This window comes from Bombyx mori, chromosome 5, assembly GCF_030269925.1.
Source record: "Bombyx mori chromosome 5, ASM3026992v2".
Classification (NCBI taxonomy): domain Eukaryota; kingdom Metazoa; phylum Arthropoda; class Insecta; order Lepidoptera; family Bombycidae; genus Bombyx; species Bombyx mori.
In genome coordinates, this window is record NC_085111.1 from 11,676,395 (window position 1) to 11,698,616 (window position 22,222).

A 22,222-nucleotide genomic window follows, 5' to 3' on the forward strand; every position below is an offset into this window, starting at 1 on the left:
ACTTCTAACCTCAAAGTTCAAGTTGGGTTACGTTACGTCTATGTTATCGCAATTATATGCGCGCCTTTTAGTTGCGTTAATGTAAAAAATCCCTCGGTAATATTAATATATTTTTTACACAATAACTATCTTATTATTATTTTTGTTCCCTTAAGAAGATGTATGCAAAAATTTACTATGATAGATTTCATAGTTAAGAAAGAGTAACAAACAAGCAAACTCGCCGCAAAGCAAACCGCCGAAGTTGTTTCAGCAAATAATTCTATTTCAAACATTTGACGCTCGTCAAAGCGTAGACAGGGTTTAATTACAATGTTTTTTTATTGCTCAGCGGGGTGGACGAGCTCACGGCTGAGATGTTAAGTGGTCACCGAAGCCCATAGACATCTACAATGTAAATGCCGCCACCTACCTCGAGATATGAGTTCCAAGGTCTGTTTTTACAGTACAACGGCCGCCCCGCCCTTCAAACCGAAACGCATTACTGATATACGCTTCAGAAATAGACAGTTTGGTGGTACCTACTCACAAAACATCCTACCACCAGTTTTTATTTCCCTACCTATGTCGATAGCCTTGAGGCTATTTCAGCTTCGCCCTAACGTGTTTCGGTGAGCTCACGGGGCTCAAACCGGAGTATTGCTAACATTGACCCTAGCAAGAGCAGTGCTTCGCAGAATCTACCACCGAAGATCCGGCGAGAAACTCAGTGGGGTGTGTCTATGGGTTAATTCGCTCGTCGAGCTCTTCGTCGCAAGCGACGGGTTCGACGAGGACGGTGACCGGTGCTTGTGGTGCCTAAAAGCACCGTTAATGGATCAGGATGATCCGTAATGACGTGCTTTGAGCGACGTCGACGGTTTACCAATCGGTCTACAGGATCGGGTATGTAGTTTCCAGCGGCCACGACAAAAGGGTTTTCATGTCGTGCCGCCTTATCAAAATGGCGCAGCGATGCCGACTGTAGATACTTACTGAGAGTCGAGCTCCAGGTCATCGTGGAGATCCACGTTCCTCTGGAAAACCACCAGTAATTACGCAAATGAAAATCTGAAAGAAACTTTTAAGTAGGAAACTAATTTAAACTTCATACCTGATACAGTTTAGGATCCTTCGGGGCCGTTGAATTGATTGCGTACACATGTATCACGGGTACTGGCGTGTACAAAACCTTTAGTATCGATTCAGTGAGACGCATATTACGTCTGTCCCAGCCGGCACCGTCCAAGAACACGCCGTGAATAAATACACCTTCCTAAAGACGACAGTTCGTAAAACATTCTACTAAGTATACTTACAAAACCATTCGGCAATATTAGATAAGCTCTGTCATTTTTACTGGTGGTAGGAGGTCTTGTGAGTCCGCACGGGTAGATACTACGACCCTGCCTATTTCTGCCGTGAAGCAGTAATGCGTTTCAGTTTGAAGGGCGGGGCAACCGTTGTACAGTTTACAATGAGACCTTAAAACTCATGTTTCAAGGTGGGTGGCGGCATTTACGTTGTAGATGGGCTCCGGTAAACACTTAACACGAGGTGGACCGTGAGCTCGTCCACCAATCTAAGCAATAAAAAAACTTTTGATTGCGACAGTACCACGTCCGTTTTGAAGATAGTACATATAACCTGAAAGTTCTACTTTGAAGAATAGATGTTTTTGAGTTGATCTAATATTATGCTGATTAATTTATATGATAAGTACCTCGCCTATCCTGATTATAATTTAGCGTGTGCTCGTACGTGGTGCTAAGCGAAAGAATATGCTCTACCAAGGTAGGTACTACTAACTATAGGGGGCAGCAGTATACCCGACTACGTCTTTAACCAATTTTTTTCGGGCACTAGACCGAATCTCTTGCATGGTTTTCGCATGCTTAGGGAGCGTGTAGGGTATTTGGGTCGTAGTGGTCCGCGGATGTTGGGAGCGGACTACGGGCCTAAGAATGTGTTTAAGGTCCTACTCGCCAAACGACTCCCCTTGTACTCCCTCATCAGAGTAGGCGGATTCCCACGGTCAACACTACAACCAGATTTGGGGCGTCACCCATAGGACGCCCAATCGACGGTCGACGGTTGAGGATAGCCTGGACGTTCAGAGACGCTGGTATCTCTGATATGACGACCCTATCAGCTCGCTCTGTGACCGTCACCGGGAGATCATTAACCAATCACCATTAACCATTTTTGTTTCCTATCCCAATGCACATGAATATTATTAATCGAATTTCAAACAAAAAAACAGTCATTTCGATTGCTTACCGGCGGCGGGGCCTTAATTTCGTCATAAGTATACTTAGTGACGTCATTGTGCAACGCCACCATATCCAGGGCCCATCCTTTGTGAGCCCGAGTCACTTCCTGACGCATCGCAGTCAGGAAACCTTTTCAATTTTCCAAAAAAAGTACTATTAAACAATTTGCGCGTCATTGGTCGAATTATATCTGCGTACTGTATCCCGGAGTTTGAGTTCGATTAGTGTATGTTAAATATATTTAGCCTTGAAGTTACGTTCGTTTACTTGTATTTTCTTGTTTATATTTCCGATCCTCGTAACATTGAAAAAACTCCTAGTTTCTAAGTAATTTTAAAATCTGTTCCCAAGTAAGGTCAGTTAAGGTATGGTAGCAAAAACAGTTGTGATGCCTATTAGCTCCGGTAACCACTTAACAACTAATGGTCCGTGCTGTTATTCGGCCATATTGATACAATAAAATAAATGCTCTAGAGCAATAGAAAATACCTTGAGGATTGAAGAATCCAGTCATCCAAAACGAGTTTGGTCTCGCCTGGAAACACCAAGTCGAGAACTGCGTGTTCCTCTCCAAGAACTCTGTGAACCAGAATCCAAGCGTGGATGACGACCACGAACTCTTCAACCAGATATTCGGAACCTTCGCGTCATATATATTATCTAGGGAATCACGAAGAGCCTGAAGATAGAACATTTAATTAAACTAGTGGTCCCGCAGTAGTCGAAATTCGACTATAATTAATTGGAATTGTAAGTTTGTACACTATTATGATTGTATTTTATACTTCTATAATCACAAATTTCGTCAAGACTACACTATAAAAAATATTAACAAAGACAAACAATATTTAATCTATTCTCAATTTGACAACAGACGCCAAGTACAAAAGTTTGACAATAAATAGTATGCATGCGTGTGTGCGTCAAATACATGGTATGTAGTGTGTGTAATGTTTTCTTTATTGATTTAATGTATCTTTTATGCTTTATCTTAAAAAAATATTAGCATTGTGCACTTCTTCTCTCTATTCTCTATAAGTGTGGAAAATTTCATACTCCTCCGTCCGCGCAATTTTCGTAAAAAGGGATACAAAGTTTTTGCTTCAAGTATTATTGTATTAAGGACAAAAAAGGTGATACGATTATTTTTATATATTTATTAAATAAGAATCAAATAAGACTCACCTCGTTCATAATAATAGTACCATCGATAGCGAGCAACAAATCCTTTAATGTTATACGAACTAAGGAAATTACTTTTTGCATTCGATCTATTTCTTGCCGCAAGAAAATCACCATGGAATTTAGTATACCGTAAAATTTCAATCTGAAACGAAAATAAAAATAAATCGCAGTATTTCAATGACGTGCTTATAAATTTCGCTGCGTTTAATATGTGTACCTTTCCTTTACTTCGTGTGGATCAAAATTAGGAGGAACTTTATCGAGCATTTCTTTAGCTTGTCGATACACTGAAGCTTCTCTAGTTTCACCACCACCAGAACTGGACTCTTTTGGTTGGATAGAAAGTATTGTGTCCAACAGCTCTTGGGTTTTGCTTCTTTGATATCTGTATGATTATGTTTTGTATAAGTAATATTTTTAATAAATAGATTTAGAAAAAAAAAACAGGATAAAGTTAAGGGTTCCTTTACGTTATATCAGCGTTTGTGTGCAGCCCATACGCCTGCGGGGGATCGACCATCTTCATTTTATCGATCTCTTCAAGATATTCCGGAATGTTACGAAATTTCATGATGCCGTAGTTCTTGTAAAACTGAAAATCCTCTTGGAACAGTTGATCCGTTAACCAGACCCTGCAGAAAGTGCCCAATAAGCGATTGTCATAATCGTCCGTCACCCGTCCACCGTACTGCACCGCCGAAACCATATATCTGAAACAGTCCCAATGAGTTTAGGTTAATACATACACACGTGTATTAGTAATGATGATAATTTTCGAGCAAAGCATATTATCCCTCCATAATAATGTGACACTCTACAAAACTTGCATACGCCCCGTCATGATCTATGCAAGTGCAGTGTTCGCTCACGCGGCCCGCACTAGCTTGAAACCCCTTCAGGTCATTCAATCCCGTTTTTGCAGGATAGCCGTCAGAGCACCATGATTCCTAAGGAATGTAGATCTCCATGATGACCTGGAGCTTGACTCAGTCAGTAAGTATTTAGAGTCGACATCATTGCGACACTTTCAGAAGGCGGCACGACACGAAAACCCTCTTGTCGTGGCCGCCGAAAATTGCATACCCGATCCTGTGGACCGAATGGTAAACAGTCGATGTCGCCCTAAGCACGTCATCACGAATCCTGCCGACCCATTAACGGTGCTTTTAGGTACCTCAAGCACCGGTCACCGTCCTTTCCGAACCCGTCGCTTGCAACGAAGGGTTCGACGATTAAATTAACCGATAGACACTGCCCACGGAACTCCTCGCTGGATCTTCTCAGTGGGCCGCGTTTCCGATCCGGTGGTAGATTCTGCGAAGCACTGGTCTTGCTAGGGCCAGTGTCAGCAACACTCCCGGTTTGAGCCCCGTGAGCTCGCTTACACATTAAGGCGAAGCTGAAATAGCCTCTCAAAGCTATCAGCATAGGTAGGGGAAAAAAAAAGTAGTGATGTGGCTGAGATTTGTCTTCAGCCAGTTGCCGTTTGGATGGAAGAAGAACATTGGCGAGGTTTTCTATTTCTTGTATTCGGTCGATTTCACGAAGCACACTGAACTGAACACAATACGCGCTTATATACAAAAATTATTGACAATGGGCTGGAAACAAAACTAATTGACCATAATACTGGCTGTTGTGGAGCTGCGTTTGGTCGTGTGTAAGTACTCGAATACTTGTACAAGTACAAATACACTACAGTAGTATAGCATAACCGTTTGCATAGCTCCTAGCCCTTCAATTTAAGAATCGTGCAAACTTACTAAATTACAAATCAATTTGTAAACGTTTGGTAGAACAAAATTGAGATTGTTAAATTTGATAATAATAAACTAACCGTACAGTTGTCCAGCTTATTGACTGCCCCTGTTCCAAACCATCCAAATGATTTTGAACAAACATACAAGAAGCAAGCCAGTCCGCAGAATTGAATTCGTAGGGGATGTTCCAACCAAGAGGTCCGAATTTACGTCTCTCTTGCACAACAGTGTGTAAGAACGAGATAGTATATATGAGGGGTAGATAAAAAGGACTATCGCTGTAGTCCAGGAAATCTTGGCTCATTGAATCGTAAGTTCTCATGAGGCCTGCCTTTATTCCTGAAATATGGGACTTATTTTGTGAGTAGTAAACCACAAAATCAATTGCATTACAAATATAATTTGAACTTACCTGACGGCGGCTCGCAAGTGTACTTAATCGACATCTGCAGTAACGTTATCGGGAACTTATCGTGCGGCTCAGTTGTGATCCAGAGCCTGAAACCATTGACGTATTCATTCAAGCGAAGTATCAATTGAAAGTGGCCAAAATCCGATTAATTTCCTCAGAAAAAAAAACGTGTGTATAGATCATTTTAGCTACCCTTGATGGCCCAGGATATATATCGCGTCATGTAGATCAAAAACGATTGTACTATGACTTGTTATTGCGCACATGTATGGCACGGAACTTTCCTCAATATTTAAATAAATTCCCATCCTTTCTAGCTTATACTGAATATTTTTATTGCATAGGTGGGTGAACAATAACATAGGCTAACTAATGGTGCATTGTTACCGGAAGTCATAAATATCACAATATGTCGCCATTCACTCCAAGATATAGGTCGAAGCTTCAATTGCATCGTGTAAAGACAGATCTACCCGTCAAACCGAAATGGGTTAGTACTTCGCAGCAGAAATAGTTTGATGGTACCTATCTGTGCGAGCTTATAATAAACCCTACCACCAGTAAATGCCGGTTTGCCGGAGTGGATTAAGATTCCGATCCAATGATAGATACTGCTAAGAACTGCTCTCCTAGAGCAGATGTTAGCAAGTCCTTTCAGGCCGAGCCCCGAGAGCTTCCTATCAACCAAGATGAGGATAGCCCCTCGAAAGTACTGTAAGGCAAAGGCCGGTAATAAAAGAAGCATATCAAGAGCAATTTTAACGTTAAGCTTACCTAAAAGTTTCATGCACCTTTTCCGGGTACTTCTCTAGTTCCGCAAACTGTTCTATGATTTCAACCATATATTCGAGACCCAAGTGACAATTTTGTAGAAGCACCCATAACCCCTAATTTAAAATAAATGAAAATTACTCAATCGACAAATAGTTCCGGAGGAGAAAAACTTCTCGATGAGACAAACCAAGTAAAACTAAAAGCAGGTCCTACGTTTATAAGCAACTAGTTAGAGAAGCGTAAAACCTAACCTCCTTAAGTCCACGGTCGATGAGTTTCCTGGCATGAATTTCTTGTCCTTGCCCCATAGAAATGGACGAACAAAGACACTCTAATCTCTTCGCTGTACCTTCAATAGATGGTGTCGGGTCAGAGCCCATGGCTAAAAATCCAATCAAAGGCACAAGAGGACGGGATTCTAGTACCATTTGCTGTGAAAGGATATTCATTTAAAAATACTTCTTCATAAAGATTACGATAAAAAAATAAAAACTAAATTTTTACCTCATAATTGACAATGACAGCTTCTGAAAATCTTGCGCCCATTGATGATATAACATATTTCCTAAAATTTAAAATTTAGAAATTAAACTAATATTAATACAAACTAATTAAACATGGGCCGAAAAATGAATTTTTTTTTTAAGTCTTTTATTTTATGTGGCAATGTACATTTTTTATACTGGCATAATCTGTGCAGTTTTTAAATGCAAAAGATTAATTGAAGGAGCAATAAAAGTATATTATGAGCAAAACGTTCGCTGCGACACTTACAGACTCTGAGCTAAGGTTCGGTCTGGACACCACGCGCGTACAACGAGCAATTTCCTGAAAACGTCCAACGTGTGATATCCATCAGGCAAGGGCTCGTCTTCTGGAGCCTCTTTATCGAACCTGTTTTACAAAGATTCCTCATTTGAAAAAGTTTATGATTTGAGACATCAAAATAAAGAAGCAACATGTTATACTAGCTCCCGCTTACGAAGAGGACCCACAGTTAGGCAACCAATGTGTCAAGATGACAAATTTCCACTGAACTGAATACAAGTCTATACAACAAAAGGGTGAAAGAAAGAGAAGAGGGGGTTACATCAAATGCACTACATGTATTAACGGTATATAGCAGTGTTTCCCAACCTTTTTTGTGCCGTGCTCCACTGTAACATTTCTAAAATGTTTAGGCCCCCCATATATAATTTTCAACATTAAAAAATTTATTTGTTCACTTAAGAAACATAAATGATATGTTTTGGGAAGAGACCACTATGAAATTGTTATCAGAACACAGTAAGTAATATTTCAAATCATATAATAAAAAACTGAAATTCAAATTCAAAATAATGTTAATACAGATTTTCTACATTAATTTAGTGCGATTGCCCCCCTTAGTTATCAAATTGCCTCCTAGTGGGACGTGGGCCTCACGTTGGGAAACACTGATCTATAGGAACCCAGACGTGTCAGATTAAGTAATAGTTTTCGCACTCGCCTACTTGGTAGATGATGAATCTCAACCAAAGAATAAATAGAAATGGCGAGGGGAGCCATTTTGAAATATTGAGTACGATCTTACCAATTCTTCCATCCCTTCTCATTGTTCACTACTTGGTTTAGGATATTAGTGAATTGTCTCAAGCCGGAAAGCTGTACTAAATTGAGCCATGACATGTCGGTCACCCATTTGAAGGGCTTTGGAGGACAAGCGTTTAGATCTAAAGCAGCACCGCCTACAATTAACAATAAGATTACTATTGATAGATAGTATTTTAAAACTAATTGTATCGATCATTATTAGATGACTGATTTCTCAACTACCGAATTAACATACAAAACAAAACCTTTGATAAAATTCTGAAATTCTTCATATGTCATATATTCTTTCTGCATATCGATTTTCAATGTTAACAGCAATGTAAACAAATATTTATGCTTTTCGTAAAAACCACGGCATATAAACTTAAACACGTCAAAAGTCTGCAAATTAGTTTTGATATTAAATAATTTTAAATCTAAGGTGTAATAAAATTATTACACTGTAGCAGCTCTCAAGGTTTCTTTTCGCGACAGACTTAACGATTTCAAAATTATGGATTGAAATTTCGGTTCCTATTAAAGGTATTTCTACATTATATTTTTAATTATTTTGTTTAAAACTTTTACATGGTCATATATGTACACATAATATGTATACATTATTTTCTCTCATGTAAATTTCATTAATCGTAATGAAATAACATACATTATTTACTAATAAACTAAAATTTAGCGGATTACAATAGTGTCGGGGTATAGTGTTTGAGAACCACTGGGTTTCAGTCTAAATGCAATACACTAACCAAATATTCAATGATAAAACCGATTCTCCGAGATGTTATTGCACTTGGAGGCGATTTCTCCATTGATATATCGAATCGCTCGAGAAACTGAGCCAAAGACGTTTGGTACATGTTACACACGAGCGACATATTGCAGACCAGGAAATAGAGAACCGACCCACGGGTCGCGACCGGACGGAATTCTTCGCGGGCCGCGTTTATCTTCATTTCAGTCTCCTTAGCAATATCAAGCTTTTCTCTGACCTGATTAATAAGTTCAAAAAGGAATTTATTTTTATGGAACTTTATTCGAATTGGGTTTTTATTAAAGCCTGTTATTAGCCTGGTGTTTATAAAAAATAAATATTTAAAAAGTTCAATTCCCCCCTAAGTACCTGATTTAATATACTATACTACTATATACTAGTTGATATAGCGTGAATATTGACGTCATAGTGCAAAATGAGATCATCAACTCTAGTAGTATAATGATTCTAACTTTCTAATGTCTATACTAGATTTTAATTTGTTTTAATAATTTGGAAGGTAAGGACTTTCTTTTGTAAATAAAACTTGCCTCGGTAGCGGTACTCTTAGTAATATTCAACACTTGTATCAAAGAAACGTCTTCGACGAGCGAACCCTGGATCGTCGTCAGCTTATGAAGTAGATTAGCTTCCAGCTCCTGCATTTTTCTTCGGTTGGCGGTTACGTCCATTATCAATTGCGTACGTTCGGCTTCCATCTCAGCTTTCTCCGTTAAAATTACGCGCCCCAATAGCTGATCTTCCAAACCTAGTCGATTCATAATATTTATCACAGAGGCCGCTTAAAAAAACTCATCTAATACAAGCTTTCGAACTATTGATTTTTGATATTTCAACGCAAGTATACAATGGCCCGCATTGTATCATACAAAATCGATAATCGAACATTCCCGATCCTGCGGACCGAATGGAAAGCAGTCGAAGTCGCCCAAAACACGTCATTTCAGATCCTCCCGATCCACTAACGTTGCTTTTAGGTACCTCAAGCACCGGTCACCGTTCTCGTCAAACCCGTCGCTTGCGACGAAGGGCTCGACGAGTAAATTAACCCTCAGACACAGCCCACCGAGTTTCTCGCCGGATCTTCTCAGTGGGTCGCGTTTCCGATCCGGTGGTAGATTCTGGGAAGCACGGCTCTTGCTAGGGTTCGTGTTAGCAACGTCATCAGGTTTGAGCCCCGCGAGCTCACCTACTAGTTAAGGTTACGCTGAAATAGCCTCTCAAGGCTATCAGCTTAGGTAGGAAAAAAAATGTTGATGTCTAAAACTCATTGCCACGGAAATAGACTTAACAATGTGCCAATGCTTAACAATGTATTGGCCAGTGACTTTTATTTTATTTTTTATTGCTTAGATGTGTGGACGAGCTCACAGCCCACCTGGTGTTAAGTGGTTACTGGAGCCCATAGACATCTACAGCGTAAATGCGCCACACACCTTGAGATATAAGTTCTAAGGTCTCAGTATAGTTACAACGGCTGCCCCACCCTTCAAACCGAAACGCATTACTGCTTCACGCCAGAAATAGGCTATGCTATTAGTACCTTGCATGGTGACCGTGAAATCGATGATCGAGGTTCGCGCGGAGATCTCGGGCGTGTACGCCGGATTAGGCAGTTTTGTTGTTATGTATATCTTGTGTCCCGCTGTCACGTCTATTTCTTTATCACCCAACCTCACCTACGAAACAGAGACTGGTGTGAAATATTCAAAAACCTCTTTTAGATGTAAACGATTTATTTTATTGCTTAGTTTGGTGGACGAGCTCACGACCCACCTGTTGTTAAGTGGTAACCGGAGCCTATAGACATCTACAACATAAATGCCGCCATATTGATACTTGAGTTCGAAGGTCTCACTTTTAAAAATTAAAAACGGGATTAAAAACGGATATTTAATCTCTCTGGTAATATTCAGAGAATTTCATCACCTACTTATCTAGATTTGGCGAATAGGTATTGACAATTATCTCTGATCAATCCCATAGACGCAACGTCGCGATTCCGATCCGGCGGTAAATTCAACGAATCACTACTCTTGCTAGAGTCAATGTTAGCAAATCTCTCAGATTTTTGAATATTACCTTAGCCTACCAACTATTATATTAAGTAGCGAAAAACTAATATGCAATTGATGATGGTGCGCGGAATGACAACATCCCTACAATCTAAAATGAACTAAAACCATCTCGGAATTAGACCTTCCTTTATCTATTTATATATAATAATAATAATAATAATTAGCCCTTTAAACTGGGTGAGATTTATCTTTGTGATTGGATCTTTTGGTTTGTTTGTTTATAAGATGTCTCTCAACTCAGTGTGCCTTCTGGCAAAGGCCTCCTCCAGTAGTCTCCATTGTTTTCTATCTTGAGCAACTCTTCTCCATTTGGGTCCGGCGGTAAGTTTCAGCTCATTTTCCCATCGCATTTGTTGACGTCCTCGACACCTCTTGCCATCTCTTGGATACCAGTTCGTTATAATTTGACTCCACTTTTCTTGTCTAGATCTCAACATATGGCCGGTCCATCTCCATTTTTGGAGGTCTATTTTTTCCAGGATGTCAGTTAGTTTTGTTTTTTCTCTTAATTGCACATTGCTTACTCTATCTTGTCTTCTTGTTCCTGTCATGCTTCGTTCCATACCTCTCTGGCACTTTCCCAGTTTTTCTCTATGGTGTTTTGTAAGGGACCATGTTTCGCAGCCGTATGTGATGCATGGGAGAATACAAGTATTGAATACTTTCCTCTTCGTTGCCATATTGTGTTCTTTAGCTTTTACAACTTCCTTAAGAGACCAGTATTTTTTCCACCCATTAGCAATCCTCTTATTTATTTCCTTGGTTGTTTGGTCTTTAGGGGAGATGATCTGACCCAAGTAGCAATATTCGTCAACATATTCTATTTTTTGTCCATCAATTTCAATGGGCCTTATTTCTGAGTTAGTCATCAATTTCGTTTTTGTTATGTTCATTTTTAGTCCCACTTTGGAGCTTTCAGTATTTAGAGCTTGGATCATCTTTTCGAGTGCCTTTGGATTTTTTTCAAGCAGAACTATATCGTCCGCGAATCTTAAGTGGTTTAGTTTCCTTCCGTCTATGTTGAGGCCTAGATGTTCCCAGTCAAGGTTGCGAAAGACGTTCTCTAGCACTGCTGAAAATAACTTTGGGGACATTGGGTCTTCCTGCCTGACTCCTCGCTTGATTCGGAATTCTTTTCCCAGGGTTTCTAACTGGATTTTTGCTTTACTGTTTGCATATATATTTTTGATAATGTCTAAATATGTTTCTGGTATACCTTGCTTTCCTAGGCTTTCCCACATTGCTTTATGACTAATGCAATCAAAAGCCTTTGCATAATCTATAAAAGCCACATACAGTGTTTTGTTGAATTCGTTGTACTTCTCAATTAATTGTTTGAGTGTATGGATGTGGTCTATTGTTGAAAAATTCCGTCTGAACCCGGCTTGCTCCATTGGTTGGTTTTCGTCTAATTTTGCGCTAACCCTGCCCAAAATAATTTTTGCAAATATTTTGTACATATTCGACATTAAGCTTATTGGCCGATAATTCCCAATGTCATCCTTTGCGCCTTTCTTGTATAGTAGGATTATATATGAGGTTTCCCATTGTGTTGGTATATATCCACTTTTCAGAATTCGGTTGAACATCTTAGTTAGTATTGGTACTAGTTCATCCATAGTCCCCCTCAACATTTCGTTTGTTATTTTATCCGGTCCAGGAGCTTTTTCCATTTTTTGGCTTTTTATTGCCTTTTCCACTTCACTTTCCAAAATATCTGGTTCCTGCTCTGGTAGGCTGTTTGTTACTTTACTCTTGGATGGTTGTGTGATATGGTGCTTACATGTGTCTTTGTTTGAGTATAATTCTTTGTAAAATTCTGTGGCCAGTTCATGTATACCTTTCCTGTTCGTGATGATATCTTCTTTTTTCCTTAGTTTAGGCATCCACTCTTTTCCTGTTTCCCTGAGTTCTTTCAGAGCTTTTCTTATACCGCCTGTTCTTATTATTTGTCTCTCTAACACTTCTAGTCTTTTATTTTTGCGGTCTCTTCTGATATATTTATTAATTTGTTTGCTTATTTCTGTAATTAGTTGCATGTTTTCTTTATTTTTTCCTTGATCTAGTAAAAGTTTCCTGCGTTTTATGAGTTGAATGGTTTCGTTGCTGAGTGGGTATTTGCTTTTGCTTTTGTTAATATTGATAGTGGTAGTAAGTTGTTTTTCCAGTTTTCTATAGTTTGCTATGATATCATCTTCATTTTCATACGTCAGCTCTTGTAGGTTATTTGTTATCGACTGGCCAATTACTTGGAAAGTTTCCGTGGAGATTTGGGTTGGACTATAAGTGGTAGTGTACTTCCTTGACTTTTTTGGTGGTTCTGCTACAATTGTGCTTCTGACCATACGATGGTCTGTGTTAAAATTGAGTTTTGAGATCACACTTGTGTTTGAAAATGCCTTAGGGAAATTGCTTGTTATATAATCTATTTCATTTTTGTATCTGCCATCTGGTGAAATCCAGGTCCATTTATTCTTCGTATTTTTTTTGAATACACTGTTCAAAAGAGTTAAGTTGTGTTCTAGCAAGAATTCTACAAGCCTTTGACCGTTGGGGCTTCTTTTACCAAGCCCATGTTTGCCCAATACATACTCCTCCTCATATTGTTTTTCCCCGATCTGAGCATTAAAATCCCCCATCAGTATAATATGGTTGTTAGTGTAGTTTCTGATGGCTTTTGCCAGATCGGCGTAGAATGACTCTATCTCCGATTCTGTAGCTTGCTCGGTTGGTGCGTATGCTTGAATGATAGTCCAAGTCTTTGTATAGTTGGATAAGTTGATATTGAGCACTGCTATCCTGTCGGAAATACCAAAGATGCTTTGTATTTGTTTCTTCAAAGACATTTTTATGAGGAATCCCACTCCTCTTTTGCCTCCTTTTTCACCTTTGTTGAACAATATGTAGTCTTGATATTCATGTATGTTTTCACCTTCTCTTCTCATTTCGCTAATTCCGAGTATGTCCCACTTTATGTCTTGAATGGCCATATTCAGTTCTGCAAGGGTATCCTGGGTTCTTAAAGTTCTTGTGTTTAATGTTGCAATATTGATTCTATTTAATTTTCTACTGTATTTGACTGGAGGGTTATGGTCTGTACTTCCCTCGGCGACCAACCGTGGTGGGAAGGTTTTTTGTGAATGTTGTTTTGGATTATGTTTTTTCTGAGTTTGTTCTGTTATTCCGGTTCTATTTGTAATTTTTATAGGTTGCATATTTGTATTTATTAGTTTTTTGAATTTCCTGAAGTTGAAGTGGAAGTAGTTCTATCTCTTCCCATGTATTGTAAAATGTTTGGTTTCAATATTTCTTTTTGTCCAATAGTTTTAGCTTTATTTGTTTTGTTTCCAGTTTCATTATGAGTATTCGGTTTTTTCATTGTTTGAAATTCGGGGGATATAGTCTTGTCTCTCTTCCTCTTTTCGCGCTGGTTGTCCTTCTGCTTTTTAATTACGAGTTGGTCTCCTCTCATGAAAGCTATGTTCCCCTTTTTCCATTCTTCCTCCACTTTTGGCTGCAGTTTTTTCCGGGCTTCAAGGACATCCTTGGGGAAGTCTTCTTTGACATAAATGCCTGTTGGTAAGTTTGATTTAGATTTTAATATGAGATGTTTCTTCCACATAGTAGAGGAAGTAACCACTACAGGGCGATTTTCGCTGGTTTGCGCTCCAATTCTATAGATGTTGTTTATTTCATGGCTGTCTATATGCACTTTCGCTTCTTCTATAATTCCTTTTATGTAGTCAACTAGTTCTGTCTCTCTTTTCCCATTTTCATCAACACCAAAGAAAATCAGGTTGCTTTTTCGCTTTTCTTTTTCCAAGGTATTGATTTTGCGTTTCAGTCTTGATACTTCAGATTTTAATTCTTGGTTTTCTTCCATTAATATTTTCATCTTTTCATCAATTGCTTCCATAACGTTCTTAGTAACTGCTGTTGTTAATGTTTGGGTTTGTTGATTAAACTTTTCATCTAACTTTGCATCGAATTTTGAGAATAATAATTCCATTTGTTCATTCGTCATTTTTTTTTTTTTTTTTTCTCAAGACTATATTTTCCTATGGTAATTTGAAACTCGTAGTGGTAACACTGTTTGTCACTATAGCGATTGAATAGTTATTTTTGTTTAAAATACTGGTATATCTGTCTTCCTGTTAGGTTAGTATGTTAGATAGATGGTATGTTGAGTTGCGGCTAACTTCTCACCCACTAGTTTTTAGGTTGTGTCGCTATGTATTCGCTGCACTTTTTTGGATCAATCTCGATCTCTATCGTAACTTCATCGCTTTTTTAAATTCTTTATTAATTCACTAATTCCGATCCACTTCAATATCTCCAATTATTTAATTTTATTCGAACTCATTCGCTTGTATTCGCTATCTAATCTCTGAGCTCACTGACGTACGTGTTGTACTAAATATATTTCTTCAATCCAGAAAAAAAAACAAAAAACGTTACGTTGACTCAGATTCGAACCAGCGCACTTCAATCTCCGAGCTCGGCCGAAGACGGATACCACTTAGCTAATATGACTTGTGCTAAGCCGTTGAAATTATTTATTAGTAATGTTGGAGTTTAAAAGTTTAAGAATTTATGAATACATTTAAGTGTGGGTACAATAACAATTCAACTTCATATGTATGTCACTGCTTGCAATTTTCGACGACTATTTCACCACTAAATTTAGAATTTCACTTCATTACCAGTTTTGTTTCATGACAACTTTTATTCTTATTTGTTCTTGTATATATTTATGTAATTTTTAATTACATTTTATTAGTATAAAGTATCCAAGTTTAGAGGATTTGGACGAACCTCTGGTGGCTGGTTTTCATCCACTTATTAGTCACTGATTACTTCACAAACATTTTTAGTATTGATTTAAAACACTACTGTTATAATTACGTAATTTAAATAGGTAATTGTGGAGTTTACGATTTTATGGAATTATTTTTTTACGGATCCAATGTTTACTAGACAGCAACGCGCGTCTACCCCCCTATTATACCCCCCTATTATACCCCTCTATTTATATATTCAATCTATTTTGGTTTCATTTTATCTAATGTAAAAACATAGCTACCTTATAAGAGGATCCGATCTTAATGTAATTTCTCTCAAGCACATTATCAAGTGCCGGATCTAATTCTTCTGCAACGTCCTCGATGAGTAACGGTCTGCCTAGAGATACGCAATCTTCGATATGATTTCTGTAAAAAAATAATACATTTTTTTCTTGAACTCTAGTGACAAAATTATTTTATTTATTTACTGATGATATATAACTATAATCATAGTCAAAATGCTTGAAAGGAAATTTAATTTTATCTGCATTCACCAACTCATTACTTAGAACCTTTTTTTATCACTTGTTACTTAACTACTGCAAGGAATCAAATTATACGTCTCCTTTTTAAGCAATTGCACGAACGTTTTCAAAATCAAAAATGTTTTATAATAACCATTGAGAAAAAAATGGATGATTTTGAAAACGTTAGTTGTTGGAAAAATTGAAGATGTTGAAAATGGTCGTAGTTTTCTGGCGGTAGGACCTCTTGTGAGTCCGCACGGGTAGGTACCACCACCCTGCCTATTTCTGCCGTGAAGCAGTAATGCGTTTCGGTTTGAAGGGTGGGGCAGCCGTTGTAACTATAATTGAGACCTTAGAACTTATATCTCAAGGTGGGTGGCGCATTTACGTTGTAGATGTCTATGGGCTCCAGTAACCACTTAACACCAGGTGGGCTGTGAGCTCGTCCACTCATCTAAGCAATAAAAAAAAAAAAAAAAAAAAAAAGTTAAGCAGAAAGGACCCAAGCAACAATTACGTCAAGAACCGTGAAGTAAAACTCATAAGTATGTCCTACATCTTTCCTACGTCTTATGTAATAGCAATAGCAATAATCTAGAATCGCTCTTCTAATAGCAATAGCAATAATCTAGAAATGTCCTGACAGAGTTGATAGGTTTCCATTAATTATTTACCTAAAGTATTTATGATTGAGGGTCGTAACAATCAACTCATTATATCTTTCCATGTTCTTTATCCAGTTCTTGCCTTGCGTCTGGGGATCAATGAGCAATGGAAAACGCGCAGCTTTCGTAACAATTATACCATTTTGTATGGAAAGTTCGTCAGTTGGTAAGCCGCAAAGGTTCCAATCACCAATCTACAAATTTAGTGTATTAATTGGAAATTAACACGTTGAGCGCCATGTAGGTCACCGGTGCCCTGCGCGGTACACTGAAGTAATTATGTCGATTTCTCTCTTCGTTGAAATTATTAAGACGCCGGAATATCTAGTAGCCTCTGGGAAAGACAAATTCTAAGATACTGAGAATGAATCTATTTCTAAAAGACCTAAAAGACTAAAACATACGTTAACAAACAAAAGGCAAAGTTAGGCAATCCAGGCACCGCGACGAGGACGACACAGCGGAACATACATTGGCGCGTTGCTTTGGATTCGACGAGCAACGTGGTGAAGGAAGATGATGCTCGACTTCTGCGAGTCCACCATATCACAGAAGGAGGCGGCGGAACAAGAGAGGGAGAGCTTTTTCCTTTCCACACCGATCCGTCGCCGTCGAGCCGGGGGCCGGAGGAGACAGTACAAGCGTACGTCCCGGCCCCTGTGGGTGGCGGCTTCCCCCCGGTGAAGGTCAAGGGGCGACCTGAGGGGGTTGAGGTCATGCGGCACGCTACCAGCACTCTAGCGCGCTGCCATAGAGTAATATCTTCTGAATAAAAAGAACAACCGGCTGGCGGTATATCGCGCCACGACTCGGCAGGCTAGTTCTGGTCCAGCGGGGCATTCAGGGATACCAGCGGCATCGTCTGGGCGACCCGACGGGCTGCCGTACCGAGACGGGTGACGTTTCAGAACCTTTGATTCGCCTCGAAGGCTCCGTCGGCCGGACGTCCTTGGAGTGATTTGCGCCGTCTGGTTGTAGCGTTGACCGCGGTAATCGCCACTACATCCGGGTTTTGACATCGGAGGGGATCGGACGCTAGGGCGAAAAGTGCAGGGGAGTCGGATCCTTGAGCCCGCGGACCAGTCTCACATACCCAGTGCGCCACTTAGGCGCGGGGACATCGTAGGAGGTTGGGCCCCCGTCCCGAAAAAAAAAAGGACTTAGTTATAGAAATCATAATCACTTCAGTGCGCCGCGTAGGGCACCGATGACCTACATGGCAGTCAACGTCTCAAAAAAAAAACAATATATTAATAAAAAAACACGTATATTTGCTGACCGTGGCTGTGTCCGTCAGTTGTTCCGTGATATTCAAATTCATAGAAACGGGTATTTTTCTTTTCAACAGTTCACCGAGCCAACTGTTTATCAAAAATGCTCGGAATTCTTGATTGAATGGTCCAGAGTAAGACAGGAATCTAAAATATTAGAAACGAAATTATGAAAAATTACATAGTTATTACAAAGGCATCGATTATCTTTGAGCCACATGTTTAAAAACACAAAAATGTAACCATTGTAATAAAAGATTATAGCATGCGAACCCGGTAAGCAATAGTATATCGCCGACGAGTCTTTCTATCTCGGATTTGAACAACGCCGATTGTTCTGTCCATCGGATCCTCTCTCCGCTGAGTCCGTTAATCAGAGCAGTAGCGGCGTCCATTTTCTGTTGGCACTTGGCCGCGTCGTCCAATACGGCCTGCTTCAGAGCCATCGCCTCGTCGAATTGCTTCTGTACTTCCGCTAGTTCTAGCTAAAAATTAATTTGAAATGTCCTCAAACCTCCTCTTGTGACGATCAATACCGTAAAAAAAAAAACTCTTTCGATGAGATGCCTCACTTTAATATGTAAAATACGTCACGAATTTGTAAAGTGACCAACTTATGTTTAAGCATTGCACTAGAGCTGTATAAAACACCACGTATCTAATCTATCGATGTGTCTATGTGTGTATGTTTGCTATAGACTCCAAAGCCGCTGGACTGTTTTTGATAAAACTTTTTATTTATTGCCTTTGTAGGTAGACGAGCATACGGCTCATCTGATGGTGAGTGGTTACCGTCGCTCGTGGACGTTAGCAATGCCATTTTTTTCTTTAGGTTGGCTTAGCTAGTTTAGCTAGGTCGAGATTGGTAACAATCGGATCAAAGTCAAATTATAAATCGGCCAGCAAAGGGGACCGTGTTTAATTGGATTTATTATAATGACGATGCCCCTTCATAAAATCGTATTCGCTGCGCATTTGTTTTCAGTGTGCATGAAAGTTATGTATGTTACAAAAATACAAGTCAAAGCGGTGTGAAATCAATTTTGTTTTTTTGACCGATTGCCTGTTGTAGTCAAAAAATTTAGGGTACAGTTAGTTCTTCATGCATCCAATAATTACCTAAAACACTATTTTGTTACACTAAAATCACCTTACCTCTTTAGCTTCGAGCAGTGCTTCTGCACCTTCCAATTCCTTTTTGGCTGCCTGGTACTTTCCTTGCATTATAGCTAGATTAGCCTTCAACGGCAAAACGTCTTTGTTTACCGAATAAAACTGGGCCATCGCAATGGTCCACGAAATCAATCCGGCCACATTGCCGCAAGCAATCTTAGCGGCCTCGAACGTGTATTGACTGAAAATTTCCGAAGTCGATATTTAGATTTTCCTAAGGTGGCAAAGCATGTATACCTTTGTTTGTGTTTTTACTGGTAGTAGGACCTCTTGTGAGTCCGCACGGGTAGGTACCACCGCCTCGCCTATTTCTGCCGTGAAGCAGTAATGCGTTTCGGTTTGAAGGGTGGGCCAGTCGTTGTAACTATACTGAGACCTTAGAACTTATATCTCAAGGTGTGTGGCGCATTTACGTTGTAGATGTCTATGGGTTCCAGTAACCACTTAACACCAGGTGGGCTGTGAGCTCGTCCAAACGTCTAGGCAATAAAAAATAAAAAAACCTTAGCATCAAAATCCCGCTAATTTTTGGTTTAAATTAATGTACTTTTAAATTTTAAAAAATATATAACCAGTTTTTAAAGCAAAGTAAAGCCAAATTCTAGCTCTATTTTTGGGTTTTCGTCTATCAGTACCGATAGCAGATTAAGGCCAAGCGGGTTTGGACCACATTACCCCATTTTCATTTCAATAAAAAAAACCGTTTTTAAACTTAATTTTATAGTTTTATAATTATTAGTAGACATTCGGATATTTTGCCAACTACCTAATAATTTGAAAATAAGTAACGAGCGATTAAGCCTCTAACGTAGATTTAACTAAGTGTGAGACTCTCTAAAACCGAAGATATACTACAAAATACTACTAAAAAATACACTACAAAACTACACTACTATTTTATTTTAATTTATTAGGAAGACAAACAGTGAACTTAAAGTATATAAACTCAAACCTTACAACTAAAGACCATTTAAATGTCTCCGCATTTATACTAATTTTTTTTTGTTTTTAACGCTGTGGAATCCGTTTACGGATACCCGGTCGAGAGGGGCAATAGACCGGGTTATGTCGGACTCTGGCGCCTCCAGAGAAGAAGAGGGAGAAGAGGAAGACCAAAGTCCTCCTCTTCTTCCAATTCCTACCGGGAGACTACGCCTTGAGAACGCCGTCACCGGTACCCGTCCTGACAATAGGACGGGATCCCATGCATTTATACTACCTAACTAACTACCTAACTATACTATACTACGTAACAAACATTTTTGATAAATCCTATAAAATGTCCATAGACATTGCCTAATTTCTCATACCCGAAATTAAAGTAGGGTTGCAGCAAATCAATCATCTCGGCATTGATTACGTCTTTCGGATAAAATTTTAGATTATTCAAAAATCGCGAGTCCGCCATCACCTATTTTAATAGTTATATATTAAACGATCATCTGTTGATTGTGATTACTGGTGGTAGGACGTCTTATGATTCCGTACGGATAGATACTACAACCCTGCCTATTTCTGCCGTGAAGCAGTAATGCGTTTCAGTCTGAAGGTTGGGGCAGCCGTTGCACTGTTAAAACTGAGACCTTACAAGTCATGTTTTTTTTTTTATTGCTTAGATGGGTGGACGAGCTCTCAGCCCACCTGATGTAAAGTGGTTACTGGAGCCCATAGACATCCACAACGTAAATGCGCCACCCACCTTGTGATATAAGCTCTAAGGTCTCAAGTATAGTTACAACGGCTGCCCCACCCTTCAAACCGAAACGCATTACTGCTTTACGGCAGAAATAGACAGGGTGGTGGTACCCACCCGCGCGGACTCACAAGAGGTCCTACCACCAGTAATTACGCAAATTATAATTTTGCGGGTTTCATTTTTATTACACGATGTTATTCCTTCACCGTGGATATCAATCGTGAACATTTGTTGAGTACGTATTTCATTAGAAAAATTGGTACCCGCCTGAGATTCGAACACCGGTGCATCGCTCAACACGAATGCACCGGACGTCTTATCCGTTAGGCCACGACGACTTCAAAATGTCTCGAGATGTGTGGCGGAATTTAATGTTGTAGATGTTTATGAACTCCGGTAACCACTTAACACCAGGTGGGCCGTGAGCTCGTCCACCCATCTAAGCATTTTTTTTATCTAAAACATCAATATTAGTATCCTAAATCAAGTTACGTGTAATAAATACAAAAATTACTTTAAGAGATTCTGCCCATGACGCCATCAGGAACAACCTTTCGGGGTCCGGTCTGATTGGATCAATCCTCTTTCTAAACAAGAGTATTACAGCGTCCATAATGAGCGTGATAAGGTAGGGCGGTTTCCCCAACTTTCTCACTGTTGCTATATCCGCTGCGTTAATCGTCTGCAAGAAATCCACGCATTAAAATCATGTAGACATCATTAAATGGAGCCTTAATAAGGAAAACACTAATTTACTACTGACTCGGTAGGGCAGTAGCTAGCGCGCCCCTGACTGGTGCGCCGAGGGTCGTGAGTTCGATTTCCACATCGAGGAAAGATTATTTGATGAACGGGTTTATTTGCTCTTTTTTTGGGTGTTTATTATCTATTTAAGTATATATTCAATTAAACGTTTGTTTCTAATTATTATTATGATTATTATTATATGAAAATTTAATAAATGGAAAATCCTCTACGTACGTCTATTATCTTAGTTTTATACGACGTTTGAATGGTAACATCATCGTTTATTTTTCTGCCACAAAGTTACAAGGGTCTATTTTTTTTATTGCCCTTGTAGGCAGACTAGCATACGGCCCACCTGATGGATAGTGGTTACCGTCGCCCATGGACCTCAGCAATGCCAGGGGCAGAGCCAAGCCGCTGCCTACGTACTCTATTGGAAGGGTCGCTCTTAATAAAACTACAGCCTGGTGCATAAAAAAGTTTAGCACTATTTACGTTAGATCTAAAGTCGTGAGTTCGTTTCTGCGCACGTTAAT

At 39.3% G+C, this 22,222-nt stretch overlaps 1 protein-coding gene across 4 annotated transcripts in view; it reads right to left on the reverse strand.

The window, feature by feature from the left end:
• LOC101738267 (dynein axonemal heavy chain 8) overlaps positions 1-22,222 on the reverse strand; it is a 62,583-nt gene that overhangs the window by 425 nt on the left and 39,936 nt on the right. For 2 of the 4 annotated variants that reach the window (XM_038011166.2, XM_062668716.1), the window contains 24 exons: positions 21,454-21,621; positions 20,554-20,654; positions 19,226-19,424; positions 18,344-18,555; positions 18,079-18,217; positions 16,809-16,993; positions 15,907-16,033; positions 10,289-10,424; positions 9,276-9,493; positions 8,720-8,962; positions 8,222-8,357; positions 7,957-8,110; positions 7,158-7,277; positions 6,888-6,948; positions 6,635-6,814; positions 6,384-6,496; positions 5,610-5,695; positions 5,275-5,536; positions 3,908-4,147; positions 3,655-3,822; positions 3,438-3,579; positions 2,742-2,931; positions 2,260-2,381; positions 1,094-1,255 (listed from right to left, as the gene is read on the reverse strand). In XM_038011166.2, coding sequence (XP_037867094.1) covers positions 1,094-1,255; positions 2,260-2,381; positions 2,742-2,931; positions 3,438-3,579; positions 3,655-3,822; positions 3,908-4,147; positions 5,275-5,536; positions 5,610-5,695; positions 6,384-6,496; positions 6,635-6,814; positions 6,888-6,948; positions 7,158-7,277; positions 7,957-8,110; positions 8,222-8,357; positions 8,720-8,962; positions 9,276-9,493; positions 10,289-10,424; positions 15,907-16,033; positions 16,809-16,993; positions 18,079-18,217; positions 18,344-18,555; positions 19,226-19,424; positions 20,554-20,654; positions 21,454-21,621 — 3,864 coding nt within the window. Of the gene's footprint in view, positions 1-1,093; positions 1,256-2,259; positions 2,382-2,741; positions 2,932-3,437; positions 3,580-3,654; positions 3,823-3,907; positions 4,148-5,274; positions 5,537-5,609; positions 5,696-6,383; positions 6,497-6,634; positions 6,815-6,887; positions 6,949-7,157; positions 7,278-7,956; positions 8,111-8,221; positions 8,358-8,719; positions 8,963-9,275; positions 9,494-10,288; positions 10,425-15,906; positions 16,034-16,808; positions 16,994-18,078; positions 18,218-18,343; positions 18,556-19,225; positions 19,425-20,553; positions 20,655-21,453; positions 21,622-22,222 lie in introns of those variants that run through there. The other 2 variants (XM_038011169.2, XM_038011171.2) reach the window with 2 other exon arrangements.